This window comes from Panthera pardus, unplaced genomic scaffold, assembly GCF_024362965.1.
Source record: "Panthera pardus isolate Hobbes unplaced genomic scaffold, ASM2436296v1 HiC_scaffold_6, whole genome shotgun sequence".
Classification (NCBI taxonomy): domain Eukaryota; kingdom Metazoa; phylum Chordata; class Mammalia; order Carnivora; family Felidae; genus Panthera; species Panthera pardus.
Window position 1 is genome coordinate 105619775 of NW_026526991.1, and position 27815 is coordinate 105647589.

Sequence of the window (27815 nt, forward strand, 5' to 3'; positions counted from 1 at the left end):
GAAGACAGTACGCTTTCTCTCGGTGCCAGAAGACTGAATTAGAGTTACAGAGAAGGAATTGAAGCAACAGAGATTCAACTCAACATTAGGCAGAACTTTCCGTCATGCAGAGTTGTCTAGAGATGAAATGAATAGCTCTACTTTGAGTTTCTAGTCCCTCAAAGTCTTTAGGCACAGGCTGAGGGGCTGATGTTGAGGGTGCAGTGGGGGTTATTGAGTATTATAAGAAGGAGCCACCAGATGACCCATAGTGATCCCTCCTATTTTATTAGTCTATGTGAAGTAACTCCCCCAAACATACAAGCTAAAAGAGAAGGTCAGTTAATATGCTGGACCAATAACCAATCACTCTGAAATAATTCAAGGACTAATTGTGCCATCCAGTGTTATTAAAGCTTGTTATTTCTCATTCATTCATTCATTCACTTACTCAACAAGTATTTTTCTGAGAGCCTACTATGTGCCAGGCCCTAGATATATAATGGTGATTAACACAGAGTCCCTCTCCTCAAGGCAGAGAAAAGTATAAATAGGTGATTTTAATTCTGTGTGTAAATATAATTAGGAAATTACAGGATGCTGAGGGATGCCTAATGCGACTAAGTGGAAACAATTCAGGAGCTACCAAGGTGAAACCCTGAAGAAAAGACAGAGATCCAGGCAAAGAAAACAGCACATGTAAAAGGCCTAGAGGCTTGAGAAACTATGGCTTGAATGGGAAACTCCAAGCCCAGTCATGCACTTCGGGTGTGAGCGCCCCCTGCTGGTATGGGTGGACCTCCGCTCCCCTGCAGGGCCCAGTCTCCTCTGGCCCCACCATGGTGCATGTGACCTATGAGAGAGGATCCTCAGGTCTGTTCCAAGACAATGTCTCCTGCTGCTCTAAAACTTGCACGTTAAAGTCTTGCAAAGGGGCAGTTGGCCCTGAAAATTTCACTAGGCCAGAGCCATTCTGAATTTCTCCACAGAGATGGGGGCACCATTCTTTCTTCCACTAGGTATTATGCTTTGTCACTGGGAAACAAGGCAGGGCTGCTTGTGTCCCGGTGTTTCTTGGAGTCCCTTGGTTCTGCCAGCATCAGCTGCAGTTCATTAGACTCACATGGCAGGGAGTGGACAGGGTGTTATAGAGGGCAGGAGAGGGGGAGGGGAAGAACTTGGAAATGACAGCTCTGTTTCTTCCAACTCCATTCTTTTCCCCCCAAAACCCCAGCACACAACTCTTCCATACAAACACCTTCCCACCTCATGCAGACAGAACACTGTGGGTCTTACACCCTTTCAACAACTTGGACACATCTGATTCCCAGTGGGGGGCACAGCCCAGATTCAACCTGGGATCCCTATGATGAGTACATCTATATCTAGGTGTGCTTGTAGAACACCAAAATGTGACAGGTAAGGGGATCATCTTATTATTTTCCAACCTCCAAGGCAGGACTGTACTTAAACCATCTCAGACAGATGGTTAACTGTCCTATTTTAAAAGATCTCTAGGGAGGACGATTTCGCAATTCCCCATGGCTGTCTGTTCTAGTATTTAATCATCTTCATTACCAGCGAGTTCTTCTTTATGCTACATCTAAATCTCTTTGGTTGTGATTTAAGTCTTGTTCCTTGAGGGTAGATGCTGTGGATCTTCTGCTTTATGGGAGGGAAGGATTCTGGTCCTAATTTTGCAGGCTTGGGAATCATCCATTCTATTTTAACCCCCTTCTTTGGGGGTTATTTATTTATTTTTTAATTTATAAACATGAGGGTTGAGTTAGGGCTGATTCCCAAGGAGTTGTCTAGCTCTAAAAGCTGTGACATCTCAAACTAAAAGTGCTGCACAGGTATCCTGTGTGATTCAATACTCCGTAGAAAAAAGAATGCTTTGCTGCATGAAAGGCTTGTGGCTGAAATTTGAAATGAGGCCATATAGACCTAGTCCAGAAAGCCATCTTTCCATTAGTGACATAAGATGGGACTTTAGGAAAGGATGGACAATGGAGGGGCTGCTGCCACTCAAAGCTGGACCTTTCAGAGTCTCTTCAGGGCCATCCATGACCACATTTTGTGGGTGCTATGCCAGCCTCTAGTCCCTGACAACTGAGAAAGTGAATACCTGGTTGTATAGAAGGCTAGCTTTTCACCCTCCCCAACCTTCTCTATCTTTAAAAAGTCAGTGCTTTAGGAAGGATAATACGTTAAGCCAATACTGTGTAACTCTTCAGTGAACTGAGAAAGGAGCTGTGACAGACTCATTTTTGGTTTAGAGAGGCAGTGGTTGGCATGGGAGGATTCAGGCTGCCTGAGGATGGAGGTTTGCCAGGAACGAAGACAAAGGCCCCACACAAAGAGCAAGAGGATGCTGAACACAAAGTTCACTTATTTCCCATTTTTTTCCAAAGCATTCTTGTTTGCTACCTTTGGTATGTGTGTCCAGAGGACAGCTTGCTGAAGGCTGGTATTAGTTAGCTCACTTTAGGGGAGAGCTGTTGGGCATAGTTTATCCCAGGCAAAGTTCTACCAGCTAAGCTCACTGAGCATCCGGCCTCATCGGTACAGATCTTTCTCGACTTGTAATGGGGTTATGTCCTGATAAATCAATTGTAAGTTGAAAATATCAGAAGTCAAAAGTGCACTTAATACACCTAACCTCCTGAACATAACTTAGCCTAGCCCACCTTGATACTTACACTAGCTTACAGTTGGGCAAAATTATCTAACATAAAGCCTATTTTATAATAAAGTGTTGAATATCTCATGTATTGAAGACTACTGAAAGTGAAAAACAGCATGGCTGTAAGGGTAAAGAATGGTTATAAATGTATCGATTGTTGGCCATGTGATCACGGGGCTGACTGGGAGCTGCGGCTCACTGCTGCTGTCCAGCATTGTGTGAGAGAGGATTGTATCGCATATTGCTAGCCCAGGAAAAGATCCAAAATTCAAAATTCAGAATCCAAAATTCAAAGTACACTGAATGCATATTGCTTTTTCACCTTCGTAAAGTCCGAAAATCTTAAGTTGAACCATCATGAGTTGAGAACCATTGGTCCTTAGCAGTGAAGGCAGCTTCAGCCAATGACAGGATCACATCATGAGACAGATTAACCTACCACTCACTTGTATACTCTTACCTCCTCAAGTTCTTTAAAAAGCTACAGAAATAAAGAATTTGTTGTTGGGTAGGCATGCCAGGAATTTTAATCTTCTACAAATATAAATGTGAGATTGTTGAATTTCTCTTGCTTTTATTACTGGTATCATCAAACACAGCCCTAGACTCACTGTCTGCTGACAGCCATTCTTGTTTTATTATCTCAGAGTTAGCTGGGAGTTAAAGTGTATTAAGGACCCAACTCGGTCTTGAAATTATTTGTTAAAAACTGTAGGGTACTTAGATGGCTATATACTGTATGATTCCAACTCTATAACATCTAGAAAAGGCAAAACTATAGACAGTAAAAAGATCAGTGGCTGGGATGGGGAAGAGATGAATAGGCGAGCAAAGAGGATTTTTAAGGCAGTGGAAATACCCTATATGATATTATAATGATGGATATAGTCATTATACATTTGTCCAAACCCACTGAATGTATAATACTGAGAATGACCTTGTAGGTAAACTATGGATTTGGGGTAATTACGCTGTCAATATAGGTTCATCCTTGGTAAAAAAAAAAAAATATACCACTCTGGTGAGGGATGTTGGTTCATCAGAGAGGGGATGCTTCTCCTTCTCAACTTTATGGTAAACCTAAAACTGTAGCAAAACAAAACAAAATAAAAATAAAAAATCACGTTGTGCCTCTGAAGGGGAGAGAAAGAGCAGGACCATCCTACCTGGATTCGAGTCTTTTAGGAAGGGGTGTGGGCAGATAAAGCGGGGGTGTGTTGCAGACCCCATTCTTACCGTTGTACAAGTCAGGGAAGAATTTAAATTAGCTCAGGATTCTAACCATCCCCCACCTGATGAATAGCACAAAGTTTTGAAAATACCTGAGCCTTCTATATAGCTTCTCAAAGCTTGGGGACTGGCAGCATCCTCCTCCTCCGGGAGCTTGTAAGAGAAATGCAAAATCTCAGGCTCCACCCCTGTCTGTGGAATCAGTCTGTACTTTAACAAGATCCCCAGCAGACTCATATACATATTAAAATTTCAGGGGCAGCTGGGTGGCTCTGTTGGTTAAGAGTCTGACATCAGCTCAGGTCATGATTTCCCAGTCTGTGGGTTTGAGCATCAGGCTCTGTGCTGACAGATCAGAGCCTGGAGCCTGCTTCAGATTCTGTGTCTCCCTCTCTCTCTATCCCTCCATGGCTATTCCTGTGCTCTCTCTCTCTCTCTCCCTCAAAAAGAAATAAACATTAAAAAATTTTTTTAAAAATTTAAGGAGCACTGGAAAATGAGAGTCCTTCCAGGTAGAGTCTTAGCATACGATCCCAGGCAAAATTGTGAAGGAGTTCTTCAAATTCACTAGTTACTTTTTGATAGTCTTTTTTCTCATTCAAGTTTTCTTCTCCCTCCATTCCTTTCTACTCTCGTCCCCTTCTCCCCAGACTGCCCCCCCTCTAAAAAAAGCCCAGATAGGCAAATAATAACACAGACTGTATACTCAGTATGGCCCAGGTCCCTTACATACTGGGACAAAAGAGATATGAGAAGATAATTCATGTTAAATTGTAAGTGACTTCAAAACTTGAAGAGTTCTTTTGTTGGGATATTATAAAATAGGATACTTAATAAATCACTAACCTAAAGAGTGCATTTCTATTTGTAGAAACTGAGTCATTGTGGTACTCTGATAAAGACTGTAGACATCTGGGGGATAGGGTGACTTTCTTAACACTCATTTGACACTTTGTAGGCAACCACTTAACTACATAACAGACTGACTTAACTGAAAGGATGACCCCTAAAGCTTCTCAGACTGGTAAGTCCTCATTGCTCACAGACACTAAATTCTTAGTGCTGCATCTCAGATACGTTTTTCTTATCTGTATTATTTTCATGTACTTGGCCACTTAAGGTACTAAGTCCAGGTTTAAAAATACGTGATGGGGCACCTGGGAGGCTTGGTTGGTTGAGCGACCAACTTTGGCTCAGGTCATGATCTCATGGTTCAAGAGTTTGAGCCCCGCATCAGGCTCACTGCTGTGGAGCTTGCTTTGGATCTTCTGATCCTTTCTCTCTTTCTGCCCCCCAGCTCTCTCTGTCAAAAATAAATAAAGTATTAAAATAAGTGATGGATGTTAGAAGAGTTTTGATAAGCCAAAGGAACATAAGAGAATTTTATTTTAAAAATTTTTTAAAAAGTTTATTCATTTTGAGACAGAGACAGCGTGAGTGGGGGAGAGAGAGGGAGACAGAGAATCCCAAGCAGGCTCTGTGCTGCCAGTGCAGAGCCCAACATGGAGCTTGAACTCACAAAACCACGAGATCATGACTTGAACTGAAACCGAGAGTCAAATTGCTTAACTGACTGAGCCACCCAGGTGGCTCAGAATCTAAGAGAATTCTTGGGGCACTTGGCGGGCTCAGTCAGTAGAGCATTTGATTCTTGATCTCAAGGTCACAAGATCAAGCCCCACGTTGGGCCTAGAGCTTACCAAAAAAAAAGGGGGGGGGGTGGAATTGTTGAGATAATATTTCTGGAGATACGTGGACCCATGCTTAATAGGTGCTAGTGGTTTGCCAGGCAGCTTTGACATGTGATAAATGCTCAGATGTTTTTGTGTCCATTTTCTTTCCAGTTACTGTAGGAACAGATCTGACTTGCGTGATATTTCCCCTTTTTATTGCTTGATCTGATTTTTCTCTCATTTAAGTCACTTCCTGGAGATGCAATCCAACATCACAGCAACTCCCTGACTGTCCTGGGCCCAAATGTTTTCAGAGGTGAAATCCCTAAACATGAATTTTGTCAATAAGTGATAGTAAAAGACAGATGCTAGGAAAAGGAGATGGATAAATACAGGTGTTACAGATGGGACACTGGCAAATGCAAGGACTGCAAATGCTTTGTAAGTAAACACAGCTTTTATAGGTAGGAAATTGCAAAATACAGTTGCTATGAGCGATGGTCTTTGGGGCCAACAGTCAGTCCCTTGCATGTAACAGGGGCCTCTTACTAGAAAAATAAGAGTCAAAACATGCATATAGGGTCCCAGATCCCTAGAAGAGGGTCTTTTTAGCTAGATAGCCCACTAAACAATGATGAGCAGACAAGTGAAGCAATTTCCTAGTTTAAAGAACTAATCATTGTGGGTAACCTACCAGGGAGCTTCGTCAGGAACATTAACTACCAGCTCAAGGCCACCCTTTCATGTAGATACTTCTGTGAAGTGATTGAAAGAAGTAGGGCAGGTCTCCTGGTCTCAAAATATCTCCTCTGCCAGTCTGTAATATGCCTGAAATTGCACCATTAGCAAATATTCCTTTGGATAAACTCCCTACCACCTCCAGAGATTGATAGAACAATCATTCATTCATTCATTCATCAAATGTTTCTTAACCACTTACTATGAGCCAAACACTATTCTAGGGAACAGAATTTTATAGGCAAATACAACATGGTTCTTGCCCTTGAGATGCTCAAAGTCTAGTCAAAGGGACAGGAGGTAAACAAATAACTCAAATAAACAAATGGCAATTAACGATATAACTAGTGCTCTGATACAGATAATTGCAAGGTTCTGTGAGGGACAGAGGAAGAGGATTCTCACCCACCTGAACAGGTGAAGCTTCAGGACATGACTCTTGACCTGAGTCTTATAGGATACAAAGGATGCCAGACAGATGCCAGACAAGTGCCAGACAGATGTCAAGGATAGGGGTTGGCAACTTGGATGTGGAGAGAAGGAATGGGAGGTGATTTTGGACTATGGGGCTCTGTAAGCAGGAGGGAGCATCCCTGTGTCTAGGCAGAGGAGAATAGACCTTGGGTTCCCATGGAACATCATGTAGGCATTGCATGCCTATGTGTGTTTAGAGAGTGCTTCTGCAAATTGGGGAGGGGAGGCATGGCAGAATTTATGCCCAGAGATGGAGGATGGCTCAGACCAATTTGTCTACTTGGTCACTTTGTTGAAGGCACGATAGCACCCTATTTCTCTTCATTCAACGTTCATCCATCCCTCTTTATTCAATGTTTTGCCACCCACATGCGGCTTTTCTATCCAGTGAAGTCTCACTCCATAGCTTCAACAATGAGAGGGTTAACCAGCAGATTTTTGAGGTTAGACAGTTAAACTCCATCTGTGTGTGTTTTTTTTTTTTACATTTATAATTTGGGCATTTAAAAAACTATTGAATATGGCTTAAATGGGGTCTTTCTGTAATGGGAAATGTTTTAAGCCCCATGCTTATCAAACTTCTATAACATTGATCTGTCCCAGGAAATGGAGCCTGCTCTGCCCTCTGCAGTACAATTCATCTTAATGGGACCTTAGCTAAATGCATGACTTGGCAGCAAATAATTTGGTTAATCTAAGTACTCCCTTTACAGGATTTGCTTTTGGAGTTTTAAGGGAAATTTTCAAGCAGAAAATGGTTACTGGGATAAAATTGTTGAAATTTAGTTTGCCTTTCATGGGAAATTTGGCAGAATTTGGTTATCAAACTCCAGGTGTAGGCTGGGTAGTGTGGAGACGTTGAATATTCTTGACTTCTGCTTCTGAAGAATTGGTTTCAAATATTTTCTCTTCAAATAGATAGTGTGGACTCTTACATAAGCAGTGGTGGCCAACTCTTTCTCCTTTTTCCAAAAAAGGAATTAAAAGACAAAAAGAAAGGACTGGAATTGTGCTTAATGATACTCAGGTTGGACCAGAAATGATTACTGGGTGCTACCACAGATTGTCAAATATGATTTAAAATTCCATCTTTCTGGTAATTTTCTACTTCCTGCTATTTTTCTACTTTTACTCACCACATGTTTTCATATTAATGTTGTTTTATACTCAGAACCCTCTTCTAGGGGGTTTCCCAGTTTATGGTTGAGGGAACTGATACTCAGAGAACATAAGAGACTTGGCTAAAGTTACACAGCCAGGTAGGAATAGATACAAGATTTGAACTCGGATTTCATTCTAATACCTAACCTTTTTGGCTCCCAGACTGTACATTAAAATATGACAGATTCAGATCTGTTCAATAAATCCTGACTGAAGGCCAGAACCAGGAGAATTTCTCCTGAGGTTGAGAAAACCCAATCTCAAGTTGTTGAAAGGGTAGACCCAAGCAGTGAAGTCCAATAGTCTTCTCTGTTGGGTCTCTATGGATTAAAAACATACTTGAAAATTGAATGATTCTGTCATGGAATAAAATACAAATAATCTGGGGTCAAAAAGAATCCTCAGGAGTGTTTGGATTGTCATTTTCCAAAGGATGTTTTCTATACTCTCTGGGATAACCAGAGACATGACCACATGACACTTAGCATCTCTTTCTCTAAGAATCTCAAGACTAAAAACCTTGAGAAGGGATGCAAATTGCTCAAGACCATGTTGGGGATAAACAAAGGGTGGGAAGGAGAAATCAGACATGTTAATTTGTTTCACAAACACGTGCTTATAGACCAGGCACCTGGCATTGGGAGCCCACCTCTCCTTCTGAAGAGCAGTGCACACCAGTGTGGAGGCAGAGTTAGCCTATCCATAGGCTGCCCTAGGTGGGCCTCCCTGGGCCTCAGTCCTTGTTGAGCCAGGAGTCCCTACACTGCTTTGCTTGCATATTTCCCAAAAAGAGTTTCAAAAAGTATGTGCTTCACTATGCATTTTCAAGTTAACATCCAAAAATTTTCAAAATAAGTTTAAATGGTTGTAAATGATGCAATTTCTGGTGCTTTGTAGATCTTGACAGTTTAAAATAAAATAAAACTGTTGCACCCCTCTTTAAAAAGTTTCCAATGCTATTTGAAACCTCTATTTATCCACTCAAAAATATTATATAAAAGCTGTTTTTTAAATAAGATTTTGCATCATTTCTTTTTCACCTTAGAAACATATTTCCATTTCATTTCCTCCATAAAAGTTTACCCTGATGCAATATATTTTTATGCTGAAAAGTCTCTCATTGATTACACAATCATACTATTCTGCAACAAAAAGAGGTATATAAATTTAAATGTAAACTAAAAAAATTTCCTGTGACTATAAGGCTTGGTGCTACAAGTTTCTTCTGGGTTGAATTATCATCACAAATATTATTAATATACAATCGAGCAAGACAACATACATACATTATGAGCTTTTTTAAAAATTCAAGTATAATTAACATACAGTGTTACATTAGTTTCAGGTGCACAATATAGTGGTTCAACAATTCTATACATTTCTCAATGCTCATCAAAAAAAGTGTACTCTTAATTTCCTTTATCTATTCCATGTGTCTCCCCACTCACCTCCCCTCTGGCAACCACAAGTTGGTTCTCTGTATTTAAGAGACTGTTTTTTTTTGTTTGTTTGTTTCTTTTTTTCCTTTGTTTGTTCATTTGCTCTCTTAAATCCCATATATGATGAAACAATATAGTATTTATCTTTCTCTGACTGACTCATTCACTTAGCATTTTACCCTCTAGCTCTATCCACATTGTTGCAAATGGCAAGATTCCATTCTTCTTTATGGCTGAGTAATACTCCATTGTATAAATATACCACATCTTCTTTATCCATTCATGTCTGGTTGGGCACTGGGATTGCTTCCATATCTTGGCTACCATAAATTCCACTGCAATAAAGCATACAGGGGCATAAAATCTTTTTGAATTAGTGTTTTTGTATTCTTTGGGTAAATACCCAGTAGCGGAATTACTGGATCATTCTATTTTTAATTTTTTGAAGAACCTTCAAAAGCCTCCACAATGGCTGCACCAATTTGCTTTCCCACCAACAGTGCATGAGTGTTACTTTTCTCCACATCCTCACCAACAATTATTTGCTGTGTTTTTGATTTTAGCCATTCTGATGTATGTAAAATGATATCTTTTTGTGGTTTTAATTTGCATTTCTCTGATAGAAAGTGATGCTGACCATCTTTTCATGTGTTTGTTGAACATCTATATATTTTCTTTGGAAAAATGTGTATTTTTAATTGGATTATTTGTTTTTTTGGTGTTTTAGTTATATAAGCTCTTTATATATTTTGGCTATTAATCCCCAATGAAGTAATGATTAATATAAAAGTTAAAAATTATCCCAAATGTATCTCTTACAAAGATGGATGACTGGAGAGGGTATGGTGTTTGATTAAAGGAGGCTTTCTGGACATCAGTATTTCAAATATCTCCTTTTTTGGTGCCCTGGTGGTACTCGCATCACAGGGAAATGGATCACGGAAGGATGTGTGTGTGTGTGTGTGTGTGTGTGTGTGTGTATATAAAGGCATGACTTTCTTCTGTAATGTGAATGAAGGATGCTTGTGAAAGCTCAGAAGAGAAAGAGAAAGTGGCTGGCAGCCTCCAGCCTCTGCCCCAGTTTGTCCTTCAAATAGTGTTAAGATTGGATACATGTGAAAGTTGGGGATCTGGAAACTGATTCCATTAAAACAATCCATGTACCATGAAGATAACCCATACATCAGTTTGAAGATGCCATAAACTACTCCAAATACTTTCCAAACCTGCTTAGGAAATTGCTAACATGTTCTTGATGTATCTAGATAAGACTAGTTTGCCTAGACTATTCAACATAAATACAGGCATAAATATACCTTTACTTTCAGTAAGAGAAAAGTGTGTTTGGGGGATATTTCATCTACAGAATCAGTTGAAATGGATATTGTCATTGATTTATCTAGAACAAATAAAAGCTATTATATGCCACATAAATTATAAATGGCTGTCAATATTACTCTATCACAAGATTGTTATGGTTACAACGTACCCTCTTATGAATTAGAATAATTGAATGATTTTATGCTGATTGGAATGGGAACCAATTCAACTAATCAGAACTTGGCATATCCCTAGCACACATGGGTCACAGACACACAGAGTTGTTGATTTATACTAGTCCGTTAGTCAGGATAGGCAATGTCGCACAATTGGTGATGACTTCCAAATTTTGGAGACTTAGTACAATAAATGCTTATTTCTTGCTCATTCTATATATCCAGAGGGGGTTTGTGGGAGAGGTTCTGCTGCACAAAGTCACTCAGGGATCTAGGCTGATGGATGCTTCTCAGTCTTGTAGCTGCACCATCTGGATTATGTGGCAGAAGAGAGAAATGGGAACATCGCAATGGGTCTTTCATCACTTCAAACTTGAAGTCATTTTTCAGTGAACACATGTCATTTTTACTTACATTTCATTAGTCGGAACTAGTCCCACAGTGCGTACAGGTACAGAGTAATTGAGAAGTGCACTCTTCCATGTGCCCAGAAGGGGAGGAAAACAATATTATTGGAATTAAACTGTAGTAAAGTTGATATAGGTGTCAGTTCATAAGCAGCATTAATCATCTTGGAAAAAAATGATTACCAAGGGTTGGTGATAAATAATAAAACAACGAGGTTATATTCATTGCAAAAAATGATTATAGAAGCAGGACTGAACATGAGAAAAACAGAAAACTTGAATCTGTTTTGGAAAAAGGCAAAACTGGCGAACTTTGAAAGAATGAAACTTGTCTTCAAATATGACTTTTTTTACCTAAGACCTCTCTAGTAGGTAGAGCTGGTTCTGCAGGGTCATATGAAGAGATAGTTCCAAGTCTCCTGTTGCACTTGAAAACTCTGCCAACTTCTTGACTCTACCAGTCTCCACCTGGTTACTGAATTGGAGTCATTTAGCAAGTTCATGATAGTCATCACTAGGAAGATATTCTTTTTGTGGACCATGTAAGCCCTTTAGCTTTGCTTTGTCTAAGTTGTTACCTAGATGTGTTATGGGGCATTGACCTCACTGTAATGGTGGTAATGTTCAGCTATAACTTCTCCATCTCCTGGGGCTTGGAAAATCACTTTTCAACAATTTAGAAGATAGAGTGACTAAGCCAGATCAAGCGTAATTAGTTATAGGAAATTTGGGTTTACTTTCTGAGAATGTAAATATTTGGAATTATTCCTATCTAAGTAGCTTATATTAGTATTCTTTCAGGTTTAGTACAGGCAGGGGACTGCTGCAGGTTGATCCAGGGTATCCCAATAAAAGATCCTTAGAATCTATAGTCAGAATAGAGGACCATCTTCAAAAAAGAGGTCTTAGGGAACAAATATCCTTCTCTTGTCCAATAAGGTACCCTTCCCCCAAATGTCAGGCAAAGGGCTACCTCACCTATGTCAGATCAAGAACCCAAAATTTTCAAGGCTATGAGAACTCTAGTCTAACGTGATTTGTGATCTTGTAGGGAAGAAAGGTGGAAATTAATGCCATGGAATTCTAAAAGGGATAGATGCAAAGTGACTACTCAAGAAAGAATGATCCAGAGCACAGGTATGAACTGAACCATTATCCATGGGTAAGAAAGAGAAAAACCAGGTGTCAGAGAGAAAAGACATTATAGGTTTAATACCAGCTGAAATATCAAAGGAAAGGTGAAATTACCAAGAGTGGTATTAATAGGAGGGCTGTGGATTGAACAAGAGAGTTGATAACTGCTTTCTGATGGCCAGGGGGGGAAAACATGTTTTAAAGATAATAGAGAACTTAGAATGCATTTACAAAAGGATGGAGGGAGAGGAAAGAACGTTTATAAAGCTGGTTAGAAGAGGAAGGTTCTGGAAGGTTTACTGAAGAAAACACTTTACAGTTTACTTTGAAAAACATTTTCAGGGCACCTGGGTGGCTCAGTCAGTTAAGTATCCCACACTTGATTTCGGCTTAGTTCATGATCTCCCAGTTTCATGAGTTTAAGCCCTGTATCAGGCTCTACTCTGATAGTGCAGAGCCTGCTTGACATTCTCCCTCTCTCTCTGCCCTTCACCTGCTCATGCTCTGTCTCTCAAAATAAATAAATAAACTTTAAAAAAAATTTTTTTAAATAAAATAATAATATTGCTCCAAAAATAGTAAGATACCTAGGAATAAGCCTAACCAAAGAGGTGAAAGATCTATACTCTGAAAACTATAATATTGCTAAAAGAAATTGAATATGACACAAAGAAATGGAAAGACATTCTATGCTCATGGATTAAAAGAACAAATATTGTTAAAATGTCTATAATACCCAAGAGCACCTGGCTGGCTCAGTTGGAGGAGCATGTGACTTGATCTTGGGGTCATGAGTTTGAGCTCCACATTGAGTATAAAGATTACTTAAATAAATAAAACTTTAAAAAATGTTTATACTACCCAAAGCAATCTACACATTTAATGTAATCCCCATCAAAATACCAACAGCATTTTTTCACAGAACTAGAACAAATAATTCTTTTCTTTTTAATTTGAGAAAGAGAGAGAGAGAGAGAGCACAAGTTGGGCAGAGAGGCAGAAGGGGAGAGAAACAGAGAGAGAGAGAGAGAGAGAGAGAGAGAGAGAGAATACCAAGCAAGCTCCATGCTCAGTGCAGAGCCTGATGAGGGGCTCAATCTATCTTATGACCCTGGGATCATGACCTGAGCCAAAATCAAGAGTTGGACGCTCAACCTACCGACCCGCCCAGACACCCTGAGAACAAACAATTCTAAAACATGTATAGAACCACATAAGAACCTGAATAGCCAAAGCAATCTTGAAAAAGAAAAAGCAAAGCTGGAGGTATCACAATTCTGGACTTCAAGTTACATTACAAAGCTATAGTAGTCAAAAAAGAGTGGTACTGGCACAAAAATAGACACATAAATTAATGGAACAGAATAGAAAACCCAGAATGAACCCACAACTCTATGGTTAATTAATCTTCAACAAAGCAGGAAAGAATATCCAACGGGAAAAATAATTTCTCTTCAACAAATGGTGTTGGGAAAACTGGATAGGAACATGCAAAAGGATGAAACTGGATGATTTTCTTATACCTCACAAAAATAAATTAAAAGTGGATTGAAGACCTAAATGTGAGACGTGAAAACTTAAAATCCTAGAAGAGAGCACAGGCAATAACTTCTCTGACATCAGCCACAGCAGCTTTTTTTCTAGATGAGTCCCCCCTGAGGCAAGGGAAACAAAAACAAAAATAAACTACTGGGATTACATAAAAATAAAAAAGCTTCAAGGAGCCTGGGTGGCTCAGTTGGTTAAGCATCAGATTCTTGATTTCTGCTCAGGTCATGATCTCACGGTTCATGGGTTTGAGCCCCACGTGGGGCTCCACGCTGATAGTGCAGAGCCTGCTTGGGATTCTCTCTCTCCCCCTCTCTCTTCCCCTCCCTCACTTGCTCTCTCTCAACATTAAATAAACTTTAAAAGAAAAAAAACAAAATAAAAAGCTTCTGCACAGCCAAGGAAACAATCAACAAAACTAAGAGGGAACTCATGGAGTGGAGAAAGATATTTGCAAATGACATATCTGATAAAGGGTTAGTACCCAAAATATATAAAGAACTTATAAAATTTAACACTCAAAAACAAATAAACCAGTTAAAAAATGGGCAGAAGACATGAACAGACACTTCTCCAAAGAAGACACATAGATGGCCAACATACACATGAAAAAATGCTCATCATCACTATCATCAGGGAAATGCAAATCAAAACTACAATGAGATATCGCTTCACACCTGTCAGAATGGCTAAAATTAACAACACAGGAAGCAACAGGTATTGGTGAGGATTTGGAGAAAAGGAACTCTTTTGTACTATTGGTGAGAATGCAAACTGGTGCAGCCACTGTGGAAAACAGTATGGAGTTTCCTTAAAATATTAAAAATAGAATTACCCTAGAGGTGGCTGGATGGCTTAGTCAGTTAAGTGTCTGACCCTTGATTTAAACTCAGGTCATGATCTCATGGTTGGAGGTTCAAGCCCCGCATCAGGCTCTGCGCTGACAGTGCAGAGCCTGCTTGAGATCCTCTCACTCCCTCTCTCTCTGCCCCTCCCCTGCTTGTGCTCTGTCTCTCTCAAAATAGATAAATAAACTTGAAAAAAGCCCAAAAAACAGAACTACCCTACAATCCAGTGATCATAGTACTGGGTATTTACCCAAAGAATAAAAAAAACACTAATTCAAAGGGATACATGCACGCCTATGTTTATAGCAGCATCTACAATAGCCAAGATATGGAAGCAGTCCAAATGTCCATTGATTGATGAATGGATAAAGGAGATGTGATACGTATATACAATGGAATATTATTCAGCCATAAAAGGAATGAAATCTCGCCATTTGCAAAGACATGGATAGAGCTATTGAGTATTATGCTAAGTGAAATAAGTCAGTCAGAGAAAGACAAATACCATATGATTTTATTCATATGTGGAATTTAAGAAGCAAAACAAGCAAAGGGAGAAAACTAGAGAGAGAATCAAGAAACAGACTCTTTTTTAAAAAAATATTTATTTTTGAGAGAGACAGAGCTTGAGTAGGGGAGGGGCAGAGAGAGAGGGAGAAACAGAATCCAAAGCAAGTTCAGGCTCTGAGCTGTCAGCACAGAGCATAATGTGGGGCTCAGACCCACCAAGGGTGAGATTATGACCTGAGCCAAAGCCAGATGTTTAACCAAATGAGCCATCCGGTAAGAAACAGACTCTTAACTACAGAGGACTGATGTTTACCAGAGGGGAGGTGGGGCAGGGTGGGTGAAATAGGTGGTGGAGATTAAGGAATATACTTGTTATGATGAGCACCAAGTGATGTAAAGAAGTGTTGAATCACTATATTGTACACCTGAAACTAATATTACACTGTACATTAAATAACTGGAATTAAAATGGAAAGTTAAGGGGCTCCTGCATGGCTCAGTTGGTTGAATGTCTGACTCTTGATTTTGGCTCAGGTCGTGATCTCAGTGGCTCTGCACTGAGCATGGAGCCTGCCTGGGATTCTCTCTCTCTCTCTCTCTCTCTCTCTCTCTCTCTCTCTCTCTCTCTCTCCCCTCTGACCTCTCCCCTGCTCACTCTCTCTAAAATAAAATTAAAACTTAAGATTAAATTTCAAAAAATAAAAAGAAAAGAAAAACATATTCTATCTAGCACAGGGAATAATTTTGGAATTGGCCAGGAACAGTTAAGAAGGTAAAGAGGTTAGGGAGTCTGAGTAGCAAAATGAACTATGGGGTTTAAAGTCAGGTCCACTCCTACTCAGCTGAGTTGGTGTGGACAAGTTACTTAACTTCCCCAAATGTTCAATTTCTTTAAATAAAAACTGGGGATAATGTTTACCCCACAGAGTTGTTACATGTGTGAAGTTGAGTATTGAGGGAAAGGAGTATCTTCTGTAGTCTAGCAACTGTGCTAGGTTTATTTGCCACTCATTCAAGTATTAACATATGCCCATAATTTCCATTTATAAATGAAGAACAGAGAGAGAGAGAGGAGAGAGAGAGAGAGAGAGAGAGAGAGAGAGAGAGAGAGAGAGATTGCCCAACTAGTAAATATTGGACTTGAGATTGAAATGAGAATGGGTGAAGGGACTTAGTCTGAGTGAAGGTAGTATGTGAGTTGAATGGAGACTCCTCAAAATATATGTCCATGTCCTAATCCATAGAACCTGTGAATATTACCTTATTCAGAAAAATAGTCTTTGTTGATGTAATTAACTGAAGGATCTTGAGATGAAGAGATCATCCTGGATTATCAGTGAGTCCACCAACAAATGATGTCTTAAATGTGAGGCAGAGGCATATTTGACAGCCAGGAGAGGTGGAGGCAATGGTGACCACAGAGACAGAAATTGGAGTAATGTGGTCACAAGTCAGGGAATGCCAACAGCCACCAGAAACTGGAAGAGGCAAAAAATGAATGGTCCCCTGGAGACCCTGAAGGGAGCATGACCCCGCTGAATTTTTTTGACTTCAGCCCTCAAATCTGAGAGAATAAATTTCTGTTGTTGTAAACCATCCATTTAGTGGTAATTTTTTATTGCAGCCCTACGACATTAATACATATGGGAATGGCTTCCACTCTGTGAAGGCCCTTGAGCACCTGAAAGGTGGACACAATATTGGACTGGTTCTGAGACTTACTGAGGGGATTCCTTCTGAGGGTCAGCAGGCTACCCATATGAAGCTGACTTTCTCAGGGCCTTGACAAGTAATCAAGAAAGTCATTTTAATGACTTAGCTCTTCTTTGGGTATCAGCTTTTCTTTGCAAAGAGCCATAAGAGATGAGGCCACTTGCCCCATTTTTCAGATGGGGCAAACAGGGGGACAGGCTACTTATGTGACTTACCCTGGACCGCTGAGTTGCTGAGTTAGAAAAGAGAGTGCCATGATTTGAACTCACATGTGGCATATGAATTCTCCTGCGAGAACAGCTGGTCTTTAGGATTGGGCCATGAACCATCTCGCTGCTTTCTACCTTTGGGCGTTAAGTATTGCTGAAAGTCACAAGGGTGGGTATTTTACCACAACGTTATCCCTGCCATTTAAGCTTGCTCTAGGATGAGGATTGAATTCCCCCCACACCTCAAACACTCTGGCCTCCTCTTTGGAATTGAAATTGGGGCTGAGCTGCCAGGAGAGCTCTCATTAAATGCAATATATAAAGACAACCCAATGGGTTAGCGGGAATCTGTTTTTATCCTATGGCTTCTAGATAAGTAGGTGAGGAGGAGGGATTCCAATGTAATATAGAAAAGAAGTCTGTCAGTAGAGGTTCTTCAATACTGACATGGGTTATGAAGGCAGCAGGGTTATTGTGGGCCTCTCAAAAGGAGGGCAGGGATAACTCCACCCTCTTCAGCTCTGCTCACTGAATTGTGAGTAGGGCGAGTTTTCCTGAAGCCTTTCTCTCCCCTCCATTTTAGATCCAGTACCTGAATTGTCTTGTGTAGTAGAGTGGACTGCACACAGCCTCTGGATTTGCATAGACTTGGGTTCAAATCCCAATTTTAATGTGTTTATTTACTTATTTTGAGAGAGAGAGAGAGAGAAAGAGAGAGAGAGAGAGAGTATGTGAGCGGGGGCGGGGGACAGAGAGAGTGGGAGACAGAATCCCAAGTAGGCTCTGCGCTGCTAGCATGGAGCTTGATGTGGGGCTTGATCTCAAAAATGCTGAGATCATGACCCGAGCTGAAATCAAGAGTTGGACACTCAATGAACTGAATCACTCAGGCACCTTTATATTTTTAAATGCTTTATAGTTTTAAATGGGCAGGGGTGAGTCTCTTTGGCAGGGCTGTGGTGGAGTCACATATTAGACACTTGATAAATCTTTCTTACGGGGATGAGGGATGATAACAACTTTAAATGAGCACATTGCACACTCCTTACCTGGATTATTAATTCTCCCAAGCACTCTAGAGAGGTAGGTACTATTGCTAGTTCCATTTTGTAGAAACTGGGCATTAGGAGGTGAAGTCAGGAGTCCACATTCCCACAGCTTATAGCAGGGAGGGCCTGATTCTACGCTTGGCCTGTCTCCAAAGACCAGGCTCTTAACCATGGTTAAAGCACCTGCCATGGTACCAGACACTCACTAGGTGTTATTAAGTGATGGTACTTAGTCTGAATTCAAAAAGTATATATAAAGAGCACCTATGTTCTGGGCACTATTTACTCCTGAAAACATCTAGGCAAGTGACCTGGGAAATGCTGGGATGAATCAGTTAGGTTTGATTAAGGAAGCAGTACCCTCATGAGTACTGGGGGTGACAGGGAGGAAGGGATTGGTTATAGGGCTGAGACTTACCCAGTGATGGGTCTGAAGTAGCTATAGATCAGCAGGGCCAGAAGTCTGGAAGAAAAGCCAGATGTGAGGTGGGAGAGAGTGAGGCCAAAGTGAAACCCCCAAAGGAACTTTTATTTTTCTCTTGCCACTTTCAACCTTGACTTTGAAACCAAAAGCTGGTACCCTTTACCACAGAACGGGACCTAAGCTTTGCTCCAGACTCAGAGTAGCTGAAGGGGAAGATGTGGCAGGAGCTGGGGAAGGCTGTGGGCCCACACCAACAGGGAAAGTCCCCGGATGGGTCACAATGTGTTGACAAGTTTGAAGCAGCCCCCGTAGCCACACACTGACCTTCACAACATGAAAGCTGCCGTTTCACTTCTACCTTCCAAATGCTCCACAAATATCTGTTGTAGGCAATCCTGAGAAACTACATACAGAAGGTAATTCTAGGAAGGAATTAGTTAAGTTGGCCTGATGCAAAACCGCTGCACCAATGTTCCAATGGTGCCACTTCACTGATGCGCATGGCCTTACTGAGGTACAGAGGGTAGATAACCTCTTGGAAGGCACATTGAGGCAGAGCCTTCTGACTCACTTCTTCCCTGGCAGCCTTGGGTCAGACAGAAAAAAAGAAGAATGTACCTGTGATCCTACTTCCCAAAGAAAGCTCTTGTCAACATTTTGGTGTGAAGCCTTTGTAGTCTTTTTCTTAGTTCAAATATACACCTAGTTCAAATATTCAAGAAAAATGGAATCTTAGCATACATGATATTTTATAACCTGTTTTTCTTTTAGTGTGAATAGCCTTTTCCATGTCATTAATATTATTCCTTAACATTGTTTACATCTGCGTAAGAATTCCACAGCATGAACGTACCTAGTTTATCTATGAAGTGGTTAATGGCATAGTCTCTGAAGACAGACTACAGGGATTCAAATAACAGGTCTTCCAACATTTGCTAGCTGTGAAAACGGGCAGGTGAGTTAGCTATCCTTAGTTTCCTCACCTGCAAAATGGGGGTAATAGTACTTCCCTCAGAGGGCTGTTCTGAAGAACAAATGACTTTTTATATGTAGATAACCTACCTCTATTCTGATATTATTTAATCAACCTTCTAAATTGAATATTTAGATTGTTCCCAAGCCTTTCACCAAGGCTTTCACTTTTACACATACACCATAATTAACAAATTAAGTATAGTAAATATTTGTGGTCACATTAGGGAATCTCTTCCAGAGTGAATCATGAACTCTACATACGTTGAGTGTCCATAATGTACAAAACATTATGCTATTCACAAAGAAAAATGAACACAGTTCTCTTCCTTAAGACATTTGAAATGCAGTGGGGGTGGAGAAAAGGCACATTCATATACAAATATAATATTATGTACAAACATACCAGCATGTAGACAGAGGGCACAAATGAAGAACCGTGGGAGAGGAGAACACACCTTCAGCTGGGGAATCAGACAGGCAATGGAAGAGATAGAAAGACTTCGCCCTCTGCTCCCATCACCTCCCAGATCCTCAAATCAGAATTCAGAATGGTTTTCGTTTGTCAGGTTCAGAATTTGTTACCTCGAGAGAGAGCACCAAGGGCTGTGTTCCAAAGGTTCCAGGGATAGAGGTGTACAATGCAAGACCAAATATTTAGGAAATACCTTTTTTTCTGGAAAAGGAAAGAACACATTTCACAGCTGAATAGAGAAGTGAAAAATGAAACTAAAGAAGCATGAAGGTAATATTTACTTGCTAGATTTATACGGTGCCTACCTTTAGAAAAGCCTGGCTATAAATCCAGCATGTGCCCTCCCCTCCCGCATCCCCCCCCACCCCCAACATACATATACTCTGTTCTGTTATCAGGCTCTGAATTCTCTGAAGCACATTTTGCGGTCATTTTACTATCATTTTAAACTCTTCATCCTTCTACCCACCCCAGATCACTCTCAAACATCCTCTCCAAGAGTAGATGTTTGGAGTCAGACACTCCTAGGCTAAATCCAGACTCTACAGTTTACCTGCTGGGTGACCTTGGACATGTCACTGAAGTCTCTAAGTCTCAGTTTCCACATCTATAAAATGGGGACCCGAAGAGCAATATCACATCACCTATTGCACCTAGGGATGCAATGAGGATTACACGAGTGAGGCCTGTAAAACACTTACACAGTACAGATCACTCAATGGTGTGATCACTTATCACTCTGACATAGGCTTATAAGGAAGGCCTTAAGGAAGAGAACCGTGTTCATTTTTCTTTGTGTGTTCATTTTTCTTTGTGCATCCTGAAACTAAGTGGAAGAGATATTTACATTTGTGTCATTTCTAATTTTCTCTGTTAGGTTGAAAATTGAGTATGAAAACACCAGAATGGTGAAGAAGTCAGATTTCTCTTGTAACCAACAAAATCTAGACTGTTTCTAAATCTAGGCTGCTTTTCTAAAGGTAGGCACTGAATAATCTAGACTGTTCACAGGAGAATGAGGATGACTGATAATGTGTAATGCCTCTCCCAGGGGGCATTTGCATTTTCAACTGGGGCCAAAACCCTTGGCCAAAGGAATGAAGATGGAATGGTGGGATTTCAGCTACCAGGCAGGGGACAGTGGGAAATATTTTGATGCAGTGAATTTTAGTACTCCTAAACCATTTCAGGTACTCATTCATTCATTCACTCATTCATTCATTCAATGCATATTTATTAAGTAACTACTGTCTGCCAGACATTGTTTTATGCACTTGAGATACAATAGTGAACAAAATAGACAAAGATCTCTGTCCTCATGGGTTTCACATTTTAGTGGGGGCATAAAGACAATAAATAATATAATTAATGAATAAGTAGGCTTTATTACGTTACGGATTAAATACCATGTAAAAACTAGAGAAAAGGGGAGAGTGGCAGTCCTGGGGGGAGGTTGGACAGGTTGCATACTAAATATGGTGGTTAGGGGGCGCCTGGGTGGCTGGGTCGGTTAAGTGTCTGACTTCAGCTCAGGTCATGATCTTGCAGTTTGTGAGTTCGAGCCCTACGTTGGGCTCTGTGCTGACACCTCAGAGCCTGGAGCCTGCTTCGGATTCTGTGTCTCCCTCTCTCTCTGCCCTCCCCCTGCTCACGCTCTGTCTGTCTGTCTCTCTCTCAAAAACAAACAAACAAATAAATAAATAAAATAAATATGGTGGTTAGGATGAGCCTCATTGAGAAAGTGACATTTCCCCAATGTTTTGAAGGAAGTGAGGGAGTTCACCAACTGGACATCTGAGGAAAGAGTGTTTCTCAATGGGGACAGTTAGAGCAAAGGGCTCAGGGAATGTGTGTGTGTGTGTGTGTGTGTGTGTGTGTGTGTGTGTGAGAGAGAGAGAGAGAGAGAGAGAGAGAGACAGAGAGAGACAGAGAGACAGAGAGACAGAGAGATGGAGAGGGAGGGAGATGGAGATGGGGAGGGAGAGGGGGAGACAGGAACTGAGAGAGACACAGAAAGAGAAAGGGGCAGTGGGAGAGATAATTCCTGTAAGTGCTTGGGGAACAGCAAGGATTCAGTGTGGCTGGAGCAGGTGGGAGAGCACTAGGAGATGAGAAGGTGTGCACTACTGTTCAGGTGAGTTTGTAGGCTACTCTAAGGAACTTGGCTTTTACTAAGTGAAATGGGAACCACTGGAGGGTTTTGAGCAGAGGAGTACAGTGATGTGACATTTTAAATGGATCGTTGTGACCACTGTATTAGGGATATACCAAAAGTGGGGAGGGAAAGGTACACCAGCGGGATCAGCTACTGCAGAAACTCAGGTGAAGGATGATGTTGGCTCAGACCAAGGGGGCAGTAGGGGAGGAACTGAGAAGTGGTAATATTCTGCATTTATCCAAAGGTAGAACAAAAGGGATGTAGGAGGATGAGAGAAAGGAGTCAAGAATGACTCCAGGTGTTTGGCCCCATCAGCTGGGATGAGGAAGGCTGTGTGAGGAGGAAGGCACAGAACATAAGGAATTCAGGGTTTGGATATGTCAGGTTTGAGGTGTCTGTCCGACTCCCAAGTGAAGACTGAGGTTGGCTGTGTAGCCTGGCACTCAGGAAGTCTGGGCCGGAGATACAAATCTGAGATAGACAGTTGCTTAAAGGCATGAAGACAGATGGGATCACCCAAGGAATGAGTGTGGATGGGAAGTGGGGCGGTCTGAGGGCGGGAAGGTAAAGGTTTTCCCAGAGGGAATTGCAGGTTCCCCTGCTAGAGCTGACGAAAGGTCCATTCTAGAGCAGCCCGGGCCTGCAGGGGGTGCCCTGGAACTGGCTGTGGTTGCAGTGATGGAGAGAAATGTTTGCTTCTCCGGGAAGGAGAGACGCTCAATAGATTCCTTCGGGAGTGGCAGGAATAATTAAGAGAAGTAGGTAAGGATATCCTAGTAGCACACGTGCTCGGCTGCCTCCAAGGAATTGGAAAACCTGGGTCTATTAATCTGTTCAGACATCTGGGCACCACCGCCTAGCCTACGAGGCCCCGCCTCTCCAGTCCTTTCTCTCTCTCTCCCCTCCCCTCCCCTCTTCCCATCCTCGCCTCTACATGTCACTTCTACAACCGCTCTGATTATAATTGATCAAACAGAATCACGGAATCACGGCTCATTTTGCTGTTTTGTTCAGTGGCCCGATCTGCAAAGAGACTCTGGTAGTTGGGCAGATTGTATTCTCCCCTCTTGGAATTCCGCTCACAGAGGCCTTCCCGTCGTGGTCTGCCGCGCAGGGACACGCCGGTGCCGCCGAGGATAACGAGGGCGGGGGGCTGGAGGCGGGCGGGGTGGGGGTGGGGGACGCGGCGCCGGCGGCGGGGCGCGAGGGGGTGTGTCCGCGCCCCGGCCCGCCCGCCCCCCCTCCCGCCCTCCCCGGGGGCGCCCCGCGCGGCCCCTCACCCCCGCCCCTCGCCGGGCCCGCCGCCTCGCCTCGCTCCCCTTGACGTCATGTGGGCAGCAGGCTGGCTCGCGCGGCGCGGCCGAGGGCCCGAGCGGGTGCTCAACTTCGGGCTCAAGTCCGCGCGGTGCGCCCTGAGCCGTGCGCCCGGCTCCCCGCGCGCCGCCGCCGCCGCCACATCTGGAAGCGTTCAGCGCGTCTGCCTCCAGCGCGCCGGGCGGGCGGGCGGGCGCGGGCAGGGGAGGGCGCGGGCGCGGCGGGGCTGGGCTGGGCGGCAGTGAGCGCGGCGCTCTCTCGCGCGCCCGGTGTCTCCCTCTCCCTGCCTCTGCAGAAACAGCTCCCTGCCAGAACGGCGCTCGGCGCGGCGCGGCCCGGAGCGGCGGCGGCGCCTCTTCCTGCCTGCTAGCCCTCAGGAGTTGCTGGATCTTTTTGACAGAAAAAAGCCGACAGGGGCCTCGAGGAGGACTCGCCACGAGCGGGCAGAGACGGTTCGGCCCCCTGCTGGCCCGGGCGGACCCCTCTCCCCGCGTCCAGGGGTCCGCTGCTCCCCCACTCCCCTCCTTTCCACCTCTTCTCGCTCTGCCTCTCTCGATTTATTTTTTCGAACGGTGTAGCCGCCAGAGGTGCGGTGCTAAATTCTTGGAAGGGGCCCGGATGTACTGAGGATGCATTACAATTTCACAAAAGGAGGCAGTAGTGGAAAGGAGCAGTTTTTGGTGTTTGATGCAATAATGGGAATCAGGTAATCCTCAGAAGGGAAGAAGAAAATACTGCAGATCCACGGCTTCCTTGAATTTGCACGAAAGCCGCCGACCTCGGAGGAGGGATTAATCCAGACCCGCTTGGGGGTGTTTGGCCATTTCTTCCTCTTTGTGGCTTCTTCTCCTTTTAAAACAATTTTTGGTCAATGGTCAATGAGAACACGAGGATGTACATTCCAGAGGAAAACCACCAAGGTAAGGCTGGACCCCGCCGCCTCGCCGGGGCTCCAGCCCGGTCTCCCGCCCGGTCTCCCCGCCCTCTCCACCCCTCTCCCGCTCTCCCCCGCGCGCTCCCCGCGGCCCCTGGGCCGGTCCCTGCGGAGTTGCCCCGGGCTGCGTCCGCAAAGGGCGCCGGGCAGCGGGGCGCCTCCGCCTCGCCCGAGCGGCCGGGAGCCCGGCGGGACCCGGGCCGGAGCCGCCCGCGAGCCGGAGCGGAAAATTCCTGCCCCTCCCCCTCCCCGTGCCCGGCTTCTCCAGAGCATGTGTTTCCTATGAAATTCCAGGCGAGGGGGAAAAGTTCCCCAAGTGTCTGCTCTGCCTCGCTTTCTCGCGTTTGCCTGGGAAGCCCAACTGCCCGGCCGGCGGCGCCGGGTGGGGGGAGGGGGCGCCGCCGAGCCCCCCGGGCCAGGGTCCCTCGCCTTGCTCCGGGCGCGGCTGGGAGCGCGCGCGCGCACCCCGCCCCAGGTCGGCCTCGCGCCCCCGGCCGCCGCCGGGCATCCCGCTCGCAGCCGGGCGCCCCTTCCCCCCGGCAGCGCGCTCCAGGTGGCGGGTGGGGGCCCGGGATGCAGATGTGAGACTCGGCGCCTCTCTCCCTCTTTCCCGTCTCCCTCGTTCCTGTCTCCCTTCCTCTCGCCCGGCTCCCTTTCTCCTCTCTTCCTCTCTCCCTCTCTCCCCCCGGCTCACCTACACCCACACCCACCCACCTCTCTACTGCCATTGACCCCGAGTGCACCCACGCCCCGTGTGTTCTTATTCGCACCCACATGTGGGCTAGCACCTGAGGATGTAAGCAGTTAGAATTCGGGCGGTGTGTGGGCTTTGCTTTTTCATGTTTTAAGGAAATAATGAAAGGGTGTGCCAAGCTCACGCGGCTGCACACTATTGCCCAGTGTTTGCCAGCATCTCCATCCTTGGCATCAAGTGTCACCAGCTCCCCCCAGTGAGGGGGAAGGGCTTTCAGGTAACTCCCCACTTCTTGGAAACTTTCTCCCTCACCCCCATCCCCATATTAACAAGTTATTATGTTTTGGCATTGCTCAGCGGTTAAGGTTATGATGGAGTGTGGAGGGTTGGTCTTGCTGGAGTGTGGCAGCCTCCAGCTTCATCTCTGTCTTGTCTCTATGGCTTTCTCTGTCTCTTTTGGGTGTAGTCTTTCCTTTTTCTCTCCCAGTTTCCCAAGCCTCCCTGTTTACAATCTTCCTTTCAATTTCTTCCTCCTGAATACCTGTCGCTGTTAGTCCTGTTACTTCCTGGGGTATACTTTAAGTGATTCTCTGAGGACCCCAGCCTGGTGTGTGTGGCGGGAGCGGTTGTCTCCATGTCTCTTTATTCCAGCCTCCTCCTGCCCCCATCTCCACCATTTGGGGACAGAGCCCCTGTCCTTTAGAGCCACCTGGCTGGTCTCTGTCCATCCTGAAACCGATTTGAGGGTCAGCTGTCCCTTTGCTTTCCAGCTGGGGTGGCAGCGTGATGATTTTGACTTCTTGGTAGAAAGAATTTTGTCAAGGGCCATGGGTTCTAGGGTGAGCCAGGGCTTTGTCATTAGGACAGCTTCTGTCCCTGGATTTCTCGATGCCATGACCCTATCCCTCACCTGTTCTCCTGTCCCCTTTCTAGCAGATGGAGCAGTGGATGCATTAGGAGGGAGAGGGTGAGAAACACAAAGGAAAGGGTGATATTTGTGAAGTGTGGGGATGGATGTCTCCCCTCCAGGCTCTCAACTCGGTGAGCAGCCTTGAAGAGGAGAGCTCAATAGTATTGTCCTTACTATCACTAATGATGGCAGTATACTGTGGTAAGAATTATTATTCGCATAACGATAATATTAGTTTACCAGGTCCCCTCTTAGTGCAGGATAAACCCCTCTTGGCCCCTTTCCTTTCTTTTGCCCCTTTGTTCCCTGGCATCCTTCCTCCCACCCCATATGCAGGGAGCAGACATTAAAAGTAGGAGCACTGACCCTGGAAAGGTTTATGAGAAAGATGGAGGGACAGGAGCAAGTGAGCCGTGGCCGGGAGCTCTGCCTTTCCAGCAACATGCCAACAAACACTATGGCAACCTGAATTCCAGTTCTCTCCCTTGAAGCTGCAGTGATTATATAATTCACAGGAGCAATTTTGCCTCCATTCCTGGATGCGGTTCTCAGGTGAAAGAGCACCAGGATCCCTGTCTCCCCTCCATTTCCCATCCCCCTTTCCCTGGTCTTTGGCATTGCCCAGGGTTTTTTTGCAGGGAGGCGAGATGGAGGGTGATGGAGGTAGGGAAGGGCAGACCTGGAAAAGCACAAATATCTACAAGGAAGGGGTTGCTGTGGTTTAATAACCAAAGGGGTGATGAAACATAATTGGGGGTTAGAGTTTCAGGAAAGAGAGTAGAGAAGCCAAACAATTACCTCAGATCAGTGATGGTGACGAACCAAAGAGTGGAGAACCGAAAAAGTTGCCAGTGGTGGGGCTTTACATTCTTCTCTTCCTGACAGAGTTGAAGGCACTGGATGCACTGGCCCTTTCTCCCCAGCTTTTCAGTGCTGTGTGTGTGTGTGTGCGCGCGCGTGCGTGTGCATTGAGAGTTGGGATATGGAGACCAGTGGCCAGTGCATTGGGATAGCCTGAAGGTTCACGGAAGGACTGGCTTTTGACCCTGGGCTTCAGGCTGGGAGTGGCTCATGTGGGCCTTGCCTCACCTCTGGTGCCCTATCTACTCGGTCCCACGCCAACCTCCCACTTTTCTGGGCTGATTTTCCATTGCAGGCTCCAGCTAGCAAATGAGTTTCTTAATAGTCAACCAGTTAGCAAATAAAACATCAGAATGTCCCTTATCTGCTGGAGACAAGGCAGAGGGGAGAAACATGTGTTCTGGGAGGGAAGACATACTGTGCTTTTCTTTTAACTACTTAGCAATACGGCAGAATAGTAATCATCATAATAAAGTAATAATAATAATGATCACAGTTAACTCTCTTTACAAATGGTCATAGACAATGTTGCTTGCACCTTAGCTTGTGTGGGTTATAGAAAGCATGACATTAGCTTCTCTTTCTCTGGGTACTGCATGGAGGAAACTGGAGAAAAGGGGCTATTGAGGCTCAAAATATCATTCCTAGTATTGCTCTGATACTTTACAGTGTATCAGAATACTACATAATAAACTATATTACAAGAACCAATTATTCATTATTTCCATAGAGCACATGCTAAGAGTATTTAAATGCACACGTGCGCGCGCACACACACG

The 27815-nt window shown here is 43.8% G+C and overlaps 1 protein-coding gene and 1 long non-coding RNA gene across 52 annotated transcripts in view; one reads left to right on the plus strand and one right to left on the minus strand.

Moving 5' to 3' along the window:
* The window catches only part of CACNA1C (calcium voltage-gated channel subunit alpha1 C), a 752487-nt gene that overhangs the window by 67288 nt on the left and 657384 nt on the right, over window positions 1–27815 (plus strand). For 15 of the 50 annotated variants that reach the window (XM_053895073.1, XM_019465027.2, XM_019465020.2 and 12 more), the window contains exon 1: window positions 24445–24557. The exons of the other annotated variants lie outside the window; for them this stretch is intronic. In XM_053895073.1, the coding sequence (XP_053751048.1) occupies window positions 24509–24557 (49 nt within the window). In that variant the 5' untranslated portion in view covers window positions 24445–24508. Of the gene's footprint in view, window positions 1–24444; window positions 24558–27815 lie in introns of those variants that run through there. 50 annotated transcript variants of the gene reach the window in all.
* Window positions 11070–27085, minus strand: LOC109276263 (uncharacterized). 2 transcript variants are annotated; one of them, XR_008419514.1, is made up of 5 exons: window positions 26974–27085; window positions 19043–19420; window positions 18713–18757; window positions 11291–11352; window positions 11070–11187 (listed from the first exon to the last, which is right to left on the minus strand). It is a non-coding gene; the product is annotated as an uncharacterized LOC109276263 (long non-coding RNA). The 2 variants fall into 2 exon arrangements; XR_002084556.2 differs by having other exon boundaries at window positions 18713–19420.